Source organism: Pyricularia grisea, chromosome VII (genome assembly GCF_004355905.1).
Source record: "Pyricularia grisea strain NI907 chromosome VII, whole genome shotgun sequence".
NCBI lineage: Eukaryota > Fungi > Ascomycota > Sordariomycetes > Magnaporthales > Pyriculariaceae > Pyricularia > Pyricularia grisea.
Genome location: NC_044975.1, coordinates 2,894,412 through 2,903,629, shown reverse-complemented (window position 1 = coordinate 2,903,629; position 9,218 = coordinate 2,894,412). Strand labels below are relative to the sequence as shown.

The window sequence follows — 9,218 nt, the reverse complement described above, 5'->3', positions numbered from 1 at the left end:
GGGGCATTGCACCCTATTGAAATTCACTAGGCCAGGCACAGCGAGGCTAAAAAAAAGTAAAAAAAAAAAAAAAAAAGTGGTTCGGAATCATAAAATCCTTAGATTCTTTGCCGCTCAAAAATTTAGGTATTGTACTGTACTGTACGTGGCGGTACTGTAGTTCTGGCCCTGCAAGGATGAAGCTGCCGCCCCCATCCCCGCCTGTCGCAACTTTCAGCCCTACGGAGCAGCAACGGCTGGCCCCACCCACCAGCAACCAGAACCCAAGCATGCATACCTAGGTAGTTACCTTAGGTAGGTAGGTCTACCTTACCCTACAGACCATTGCTGTCTGCCTCATGTCTGGCACAGTGGATGGACTTTGTCCTTGCTTAAATGGTCATATAGTGGGACCAGCCTCCGGATTTACATTCGGATTTATGCTTGATATTCAATGAGAACCGTTGGCCTTTCGCTAGGTAAATTCAGAACTATCTCCGCAGTTGTATTCTGAGTGATTTGTCCTCCTCACATCCACCGTGATTAGCGCTTATATCTCATTTGATCCTTCTCATTCACCCAACTGCCCGACCCTAAGCTTGGTAGCATGAGCGTTGCCATCCATTAAATTTTTAATCTTATACTAGGAGTTTTGATTGGATCGAAGAAATGCCCCTTACTTCAGTGCTGATGGGTAAGGAACTAGGCATTTTAGCCAGCTCTGGCTCCTGCAAAACCCCAATGTCGCATCTGACGAGAAACTCCTTGCGTTGAGGTTTCATTTCTTTCCTTTTTACCTGAGAAGGTACCCATCACCGTGAAAGTTCTGGAAAAAAGCTGCCTCGCGTACCCACGTACTTAGGCCAACCTCAGTTAAAGTGTTGGTTTTGACCGAATAAAACCGACTAGTCCCGGTCATGATACCCAAACATCTTAGCGGTAGCTTCGACCGCCACGGCCCCGACTCTGTGAACGCGACCTGCTCCGCCTGCCACCGTAGCTGCTGTAGCTATCCCTGCTAGGGCTTCGCCGCCTTCCATAATCATCACCACCTGCATCCCTCCTAGCACCTCCACCCCCACGCCTCCTCGACCTTGAGTCAGACCTGTTGGAGTATGGTGATCCAGGCGACCGGCTTCTATAACCGCCCGCACGTCCCGCATCTGGAGACTTGCTCCTCGAAGAAGGCCTGTAGACGTCATTGTTGCGACCTCCACGAGGTCCGGCTGGTGGCCCGCCGCCGCCGCCTCCTCGTCCCCTTGATCCCCTGAAGCCACCGGAGCCACCTGCGGCAGCGGTAGAGGCGAGTCCACCCACTCGGGCGGCCTGTGCTATGTGACGAGGGTCGATGTGCGGGTTTCCGCGGCGAGCTCCTGGTGGCTCGGGGGAGAACTTGCGGCGCGGCAGGACTATGGACACGTTGACGGTGGCTCCGTCGATCTGGCCCTCGTGCATGTGGGCAATGGCCGACTCGGCATCGGGCTCCTGCACGTAGAGGATGTATGCTGTACCGCGATTCGTGCCCTCTGTTTACAATGATATTGCCTTGTTGTCAGCTTCGGAGAATGAACAGGTGAAAGTCTCGGGGTAACTGTGTAAACTCACGTCTGTTTATGGGTAAATCAAGATCACGAATCTCGCCGTACTGGCCAAATATGTCTCGCAAGTGATCCTCGGTAACGTTCTTTGTGAGCCTTTCAATAACAATCTGCGTAGCATTCTCGTCAGTATGTCATCTTTCTCTTCAGACGTAAGCGCGCCGTCAACGACGCGGACATGTGCCGAAATCAACCTCGCCTCACCTTGGTACTGCGTGGCGCCGGGCTGGCCGACACACTCCTAGTGCGACTCCTCATCCTGACATCTCGGCCACGACTGGGACTGCGACCGGCAGACGGGCTTCGGGTACGGGTGCGGCTTCGTGTGCGGCTTCGACTTCTGCTCCGGCTGCGACTGTCGGCAGGTCGTGATCGGCCATTGCGGCGGGGCGATGGCGAGCGAGAGTGTGAAGGTGTACGCGAGCGACCGCGGGAGGGCGAGCGGCGGTGTCTATTTGCCCGTGAGCCTCGATCTGAGATTGGCGAGCGAGATCTCGACGCCATGATGGGCTGATTGGGAGTTCTAGGGCGGGAGTATAGGGATTGTCCAGCTACGCGTGTTTAAAAATTAAAGGTTGGTGAGTGGCCGGTGTCAATCGTTTGAATTGAGTCGCATCAATCGCAAAGATAGCTGTTGTATATCAAACAGTTGGGAGGTTTGCCACACTGGCTGACGTTAGTTGGAGCAATAGACCATTGATGGCGCTGTGGAATTGCACGCGCGCCAGACGCTACGAAAAAATTCCTGACGCGATCTCGACCTCAATCCATTGCGCATCAGTCACGTGCAGAAGCTTGATTCGAGTCAAGAACAAACTATGGTCTGTGCGCGCCCTTGTCAGACCCACCACTCCTTCCCCATTCTCCGCTGCAAAACAAGCCTCAGCAGAAACGTTTCTGCAGCAGCAAGCGATTCGAAAATAGCGGCGCTTCAAAGTCATCTGCCGAAAGGCTGATCTCACAATTTACCTAGCGCTGTGTATACCTCACCGAGAAATTAAGACCCTTCTCCTCGACTCTGAGTCTCCAGTGCAAGTCCTTCCACTCATAACACCTCCGACATTCGTCCTGTTGGCAACCTATGATCCTGCATCAAATCTCTCCGGGTCCAAGATCGTTCACCTGTTTAAGGCCTATGCGTCCACTCCTTGGGTGAATATAACAATGTTACTTGGCTGAATTTTTGCACATGTGCAACTTCAATGATAACCTACTCGCAGAAATCTCCCGTGGAATTTGGTCGTCAATATCCGAAATTGGGTTGTCCGTATCGTCCATGGGTGTGTTTTGGTCACCTGACGATGACGAACTGCCATCTTGATCACCCATTGATTCATGGCGCATTGATTCTCAAGCCCTTTTTCCGAAATTAACTCTTCTTGTCTTCTTTATATTCTTGTTTCCTACACTGAAAGCCCCTTCGGAAGATGTTGATACCAGCACATACTCAATCATCCAGCCAGCTAAACCAGACACGACCTAGCCTGTCTGGATTACACGCTAAACAGCCACATGCCGAAATGGCTGCATCAATCGATATTTATTTGGCGTGGCTCAGCTCAGCTAGCTCACGCTCATACCCTCCTTCACGGCGTGGTTTGGTCCTGACGATGATGCAATCAGTCTGACTGCCTGCCATCAATACCGACCATAAGCTCTACCATCAATTGTGAGAGGACCCCAGCCATCAGCGCTACTTTTTTTATTCTCTCTCCCCGTCTTAAACCATTCATGCAACCAATCCCAAGACCCTGCATATCATCGCTGGCGTCCCGTTGGTCCCTTTAGACCCTGAACAATTGCCAGAGTGCGTCACTGACATTTTGGTGTATCAGCCCATTGGCTGGCTACAACCGGAAAAGCAAGGATCGATGCTGATCACCTCCAAAACTCCCTTTTCCCCTCAGCTGTACGAAACAGAAAATTGACATCACTAGGATCCTTTCCCAACTCTGTAATCAAAGTAAAGTATCAAGGCTAGGAGCAAAACAATGACGAATTTGGTGTAACCAATGTAGAAAGTATCGTCGGCAATCCCAAGCGAATGATGGCAGAGACCAAGCTTTCCAAGAAACAAGTGAAATAGGGGACCTCGCCCGGAAAATCGGCAAGCTGGGTCGGTCGTTTCTCCATACTCACCAGAACTCATCATTAACAAGACAAGCATTCCAAAACTCTACTTGGCAAGCCCACTATCGCTTTGCCCAGCTCAGTAGCCTATCATAATAATACCCCCTTTAACACACCTAGATCAAAACCAACCAAACACACCCCACCAAAATGCCTCTCTTCTCCCGCCACGAGCCACCCAAGGAGGAGGTAGTCGTCCAAGAGCCCGTCCACCAAGAACGCCGGGGCCTCTTTGGCCGCAAGCGTTCCGTGTCGCCCGTACCGACCACGCGGCGCACATCAGCCCCCGCCCCAGCTCCCATGGCCGCGCACAATAGCAGCCCGGCGAGCCGTGAGAGGGGCGGGCTCTTCAACCGGCGCCGGCGTTCCGTCGACACCAACAGCGTCAGCAGCATGAGCACAGCCTCGACGTCGGCCAGCCCGCCGCGCCGCCGCTCCACCCTGCTGTCCCGCCGCCACCACGGCGACACCACGGACCCGAGCATCCTGGCCGCCCGCGAGCGCATCATGGGCGCCGAGGAGGCCGAGCGCCAGGCGGACCGTGCCCTCGACATCGCCAGGCGGGAAGTCCGCGACGCCAGGGACCAGATCCTTGCCCTCGAGAGGGAGGCCAAGGAGCAGGCCAGGCTGGCGAGGATCAAGGAGCAGGGCGCGCGTGAGGTGTCGAAGCGTGGAAAGGCGCTGGGTCGTCATGGTATTTGAGATGTCTGCCGTGGAACGATGTCCCATGGTGTTGCAGTTTTGGACCGTTTACATTTCCATCTCGACAATCTTTTGGTTTCTTTTGTTAATTACTTGAAATGAGGGTCTGGGAAAACAAGATGGTTTTGATCTTTTGTTGTATTTTACTGTGATATTGGCTTGCTGCATCTTGTTTAGCGAATTGAGCGATTGAACGATTGATACCACTTACACGTTATCTATACCCATGATGCAGTACAGTAGATCCCATGCTGCGCATATTTCATCAGATTCCTCGCAGTGAAGGCTTGGAAGAGTCTTCACTGGCTGCAAATCTCTAAACCGAACCCAAAAATATGATCTAGACTGACCATATTCGCGCATGAAACGCAATCGGCCAATAGGTGATGGAAAGAATTTATGCTTCAAAATTGTAGTGCCATTCGGCAGTCGAAACAAGGCCTCACTCATCTCAGGAACGAACCAAAGTTTTAGTCGGGGTCGCAGGTCAGGCTGTTCGATCGGCCTTATCTTGCAGGTCGGGGTGGATCTCTCCCCCCGGGCGCGTACAGAGGAGCCCAGTAGGCTGTGCTTTCTCCGGGCACTGTTGGCAAATGCGCAATCTTGTCTTGCCTTGCAGTGGGCCGCTATCCACCCGGGTGGAAAGTTTTACTGGGTAAGGCCCCATTCATAAGCCTGTATTCCATGGTCCGGCGCTTAGCCGGGAAACTTTTGGTTCCTCTGATGAGCTTGGCGTCCACCATTTCATTTCATTTGGGAGGAGTCGCAATGGCAACGTCTTACTTTGTAGGTGAGAGCACCCGGTAAGGCTGGCAATTAACCATACCAAAAATGCTAAATTAAGGACAAGGGTGTTTCGCGGTACCGCGGACCCCTGTGTTCTACCATAATCTACAATTGCTCTCACCCAACCCCCATAGGCAATATTCTCGTCGACCCTCGTGATTTTGTTGGCTTGTTTTGTTAGGTGGAAAACTTGAACTCGCGGATGCAATTTTTTTTTTTTTAAAAATTGCCAGCTAAGAGTTGCCCAGTTCTGTGACGACGATGGCGTTACACCAGAATGCATTGGTGATTCTTGCCAGTCTAGGCTCTCTGTTCTCGCAGACATGGGCGCAAGAGGTCTCTGACAGCGCATTTACGCGCCGCGGAAACCATGTGGGTAGGTGAAACGTAACACAGAGTTTACGAGAGGAGTGGAAGGTATCCATGTTAACAATAGCCTGAATAAAAACTTCAGCTGCCGTGGTAGGAAACTACCTGTACCTCGATGGAGGCGAGGTATCACAGCTTGTAGACGGCAAAGTCGAAGAGCCATGGCCTTCCAGAACAGGTGAGTATTTTCCCGTTTACCGAAATGCATTCCCAGAAAGTCTCTCTGTCTCTCTCTCTCTCTCTCTCTCTCTCTCTCTCTCTCTCTCTCTCTCTCACTCTTTAAACTGTCTAACACTTCCATCCCCAACTGGCAAAAAGTCAATAGCACGTTTTCCATACCCCTCGATCAGCCATGGACGAACAAAACGGTGGTCTTCAAAGAGACCCCCGTCGAAAACGAGTCTTCCATGAACCATGCCTCTGTCTGGACCGACGCAGGCAGCGACTCGACCGACGCCACCAAAATGTACATCTGGGGTGGCGAGCGAGGCTACACGATTGTGACGGACGAAGCCAGGAATCCACGCCTGCGCATCTTCACCGCCGACGGCAAAGGCGGGGGCTCCTGGGCCCACGAGGAGCTTCCCAAGCCGCAGTCCATCGTGCGCGTGGCGGGCCCGTCCGGGGTGGGCTGCGGGGGCTTCGGCTATACCTTTGGCGGCTTCAGCAGCGAAAGGACCGACTTTCGGATCCGGCAGGGCGGCCTGACGCCCGTCCCCGGGCTGATCAAGTACGACATCGCCTCCAAGTCCTGGACCAACGAGACCGCCCTCGTGCATCCGCCGTTTGGAACGTTCCAGATGGGCAGGGCCGTGTGTCTCCGCGGGCTGGGCGCACCAGGAAGCGCGGACGACAAAGCGACTGGGCTCGCCTTCTTCATGGGCGGGGCGGCCATCACGAGCAGAGACATGTCCGAGACGACGCCGATCGACTTTCAGAACGTCACTTTTTACGACGGCCGGCGCTGGCACTCGCAAATGTCGACGGGGGAGGCGCCGCAGCCCAGGGTGCGCCACTGCATCGTTGCCGCGCGCTCGGGCGACGCGGGTAGCTACGAGATATTCGTGTACGGCGGCGCGAGTGCGCTCAAGGTCAGCGAGAACCAGGGCTTTGCGGACCTGCACATACTCACGGTGCCCGGCTTCCGGTGGTTCAAGGTCGACTATTCCAAGAACCCTGAGCACCGCCGGCAGGGCCACACCTGCAACGCCATCCCGGGGAAGCGCCTGATGGTCAACGTCGGAGGGTACGAGGACGGGTTTGGGGGTGAGTCCTGGAGGACCACGGACCCTTGGACCAAGGGGATTGGCGTATTTGACATGACTGCGCTTGAGTGGCTGGATAGGTACGATCCTGCTGCCCGAGCGTATGAGTCTCTCAAGATTGTCAAGGATTGGTATAAAAACGGGTGAGTTTTACCCCAGGCGCCTCTATGGGATATTCTTCGCAGCGCTGACTCGTTTCACTCCGGACAAAGAGGGCTGTCAACAGTCAAATGGGACAACGAGGAAACCAAGAAACTCTTCTCGTCGATAAACGCCGACAGCTTGGCCACGGGCAACACCGACAACGGCTCCAGTGGCGGTCAAGACGACTCGACTTCCGGAAACAAGGAGAACGGCAATACAAACGAAGGAGCCGTAAGCGAAAACCAAAGCGGCGGGTCCAACATTGGCGCCATCGCCGGAGGTGTCGTGGGCGGGGTGGTCTTTCTTGCGCTGCTTGCTGCCCTTGGCTTTGTTATCGTCCGACGCCGACGACTTCAAACATCCCAGCGCGAGGATGATCAGGCCTCCTCACCTGGACTTGATGCGTCTAACCTCAAGTATCAGACAGTCTCTGAGATGGCCCTGACCGACAAACCACAAGAAGTGGCTACGGTTAGCAGCGTTCATGAGCTGTCTACCATGTGCAATGCGCAGGAGCTCCAGGGGTCTAGAGTGTTTTATGAGTTGGAAACTCCTCAAATGCGTCAGGAGCTGGCGGCGAGATAGAGCTTGGTCTTGGGTAATCTAGAATACTGCAGCAAGTCCAACCGTTAGGTTTAATAAGTGATAATTCCCAATCCGAGACTAGGCCAGATCGTGAGTTTTCCCTCTTCCATATCCAAGCTAGGATGCAGTAGCTATTATCTAACACATGTCACCGGAGACGTAACAGGCTAACAGCAAATTATGAGTGGCTACTTGCCGTGTTTTCAGAATGTAGCGTCACATATGGCCAAGTCCAGTCTGGCTAAAAGAAGAAAAAGAAGAAGATAGAACCTGTCGAGAAAATACAGCAAGAAAAAGTAAAGTTAATAGCGAAGGAAATCAAGCTCTCGGTGGTGTGTGCCATTGTGATAACTAAGCCTCAAATCGGGGGATTATGCGGCGGGGACTCGGGGGACTAGACATGAACGCTCAGCTTCAACCAAATGATTAACGTCCTTGGAACGCCGTTATGTAGTTCTCCACAGCAGTAAAGCCAGTTCCATCCACCTTGTCCGTGAAATAACTGGTGACAAGCGCCAGCCGGAAGAAGTTCGGGTCCCTGTCAATTATGTCTTTCAGAAAAACACCCTTCACCCTAATTATGGAAAGCACTTCGATTCCCAGTTTTCGCTCAAGTCCAAGCCTCTGAAGGCATTCTCCTGCCGACGAGGCGCCTCCTCCCTGAGTGCCTCAAGCACCCAAGCCCAACCCGGAACTTGTAAAAGGCTTCGCTCGGTCCAAATCCTCGATAGAATGCAATTGAACATTCTCCAGATGCACTTGGTAGATCTTGGGGGCTTCCCGGATCAAGTCAACCAGCTCAACACCACCCGAAGCCGCGGCGTTGGAGAGGTGAAGAATCCGAAGAGTACTCCAAGGAAGTTTAGTGCATTCTTATGCTTCTTGGATGGCGCCAATCCAATCAAATCCGACCTCAGAGCAAATGTTGGATGGGTTCGAACCGCCTTATTGACATGGACCCATGCCCAAGCGTCCATTTCGAAGCTCACGTTTTCACCTAGCATTTTTGATTTCTCCGTTTTGGAGCTGAGATTTGATGAAGTTGCAGCATTCCTGGTGGCCAGTCCTCCCTGGGCGCTATCTGGCTTTCCAGATGTGCCGAGGTCGCATATCAGCCGAACAAGCGAGATCTCAAACACCGCCATCTACCCTTTCACGACGGCCACCCTGAGTTCGTCCATAACCATATCCGTTTCCCTATGCTGATTGGAGTATCCACGAGAGCTTTAGGAACAGCGGAACGACATTCAACTCTAGCCCATGATCCGTTTTGATGAGAGACATATTCTTAGACTTTTGAGTACACCCAGCTCTTGGAGTACTTTGAGCGAAGCTCATTTGCCTGGTGTTTTGAATCGCATCTAGGGTCAATGAACTCCCGAGGGCTGCCTAGAGACTGCCGGACCTTCGGTTCGAAAATCCATCAAGACATGACTCCATCTAGGGTCGAGGTGGGTTTTGCGCCTCACAATATGATAATTCGAATGCAATAGGGGTCCCATGCTTAGCGATAAGGGTGGCTTTGCCATGGATTATAGACTTATAGTTCGAATCTCGTAGACTGCGAACCAAGCCAGTACCAGCAGACCGTTCAGGGCGCAAGCGGCAGCGGAAGGCCTGCAAGGGGTAAGTAGCAAATACGAGTTTCATAACCTCAAAT

At 53.0% G+C, this 9,218-nt stretch overlaps 3 protein-coding genes across 3 annotated transcripts; 2 read left to right on the top strand and 1 right to left on the bottom strand.

Moving 5' to 3' along the window:
• Positions 1–400: 400 nt before the first annotated feature.
• PgNI_10849 (uncharacterized protein) lies at positions 401–4,261 on the bottom strand (the record flags this gene model as incomplete). The annotated part of the gene is made up of 4 exons (XM_031130823.1): positions 401–1,505; positions 1,585–1,687; positions 1,782–2,100; positions 3,849–4,261. 4 exons carry the CDS (start codon positions 4,259–4,261, stop codon positions 913–915), a joined length of 1,428 nt encoding a protein of 475 aa, XP_030979610.1. The 3' UTR covers positions 401–912.
• On the top strand, positions 3,858–4,409 carry PgNI_10848 (uncharacterized protein; the record flags this gene model as incomplete). Its single annotated transcript, XM_031130822.1, has 1 exon — positions 3,858–4,409. One exon carries the CDS (start codon positions 3,858–3,860, stop codon positions 4,407–4,409), a length of 552 nt encoding a protein of 183 aa, XP_030980037.1.
• A 957-nt stretch (positions 4,410–5,366) lies between these two features.
• On the top strand, positions 5,367–7,658 carry PgNI_10847 (uncharacterized protein). The gene is made up of 4 exons (XM_031130821.1): positions 5,367–5,571; positions 5,650–5,742; positions 5,883–6,972; positions 7,042–7,658. Exons 1-4 carry the CDS (start codon positions 5,457–5,459, stop codon positions 7,556–7,558), a joined length of 1,815 nt encoding a protein of 604 aa, XP_030979616.1. The 5' UTR covers positions 5,367–5,456; the 3' UTR covers positions 7,559–7,658.
• The last annotated feature ends 1,560 nt before the right edge of the window (positions 7,659–9,218 follow it).

Bases quoted from the DNA above. Each gene is read 5' to 3' on its own strand.
- PgNI_10847 (XM_031130821.1), top strand. From the start codon at position 5,457: ATGGCGTTACACCAGAATGCATTGGTGATTCTTGCCAGTCTAGGCTCT. The intron at 5,572-5,649 runs GTAGGTGAAACG...TAAAAACTTCAG, and splicing joins GCGCCGCGGAAACCATGTGG to CTGCCGTGGTAGGAAACTAC. The intron at 6,973-7,041 runs GTGAGTTTTACC...CTCCGGACAAAG, and splicing joins AAGGATTGGTATAAAAACGG to AGGGCTGTCAACAGTCAAAT.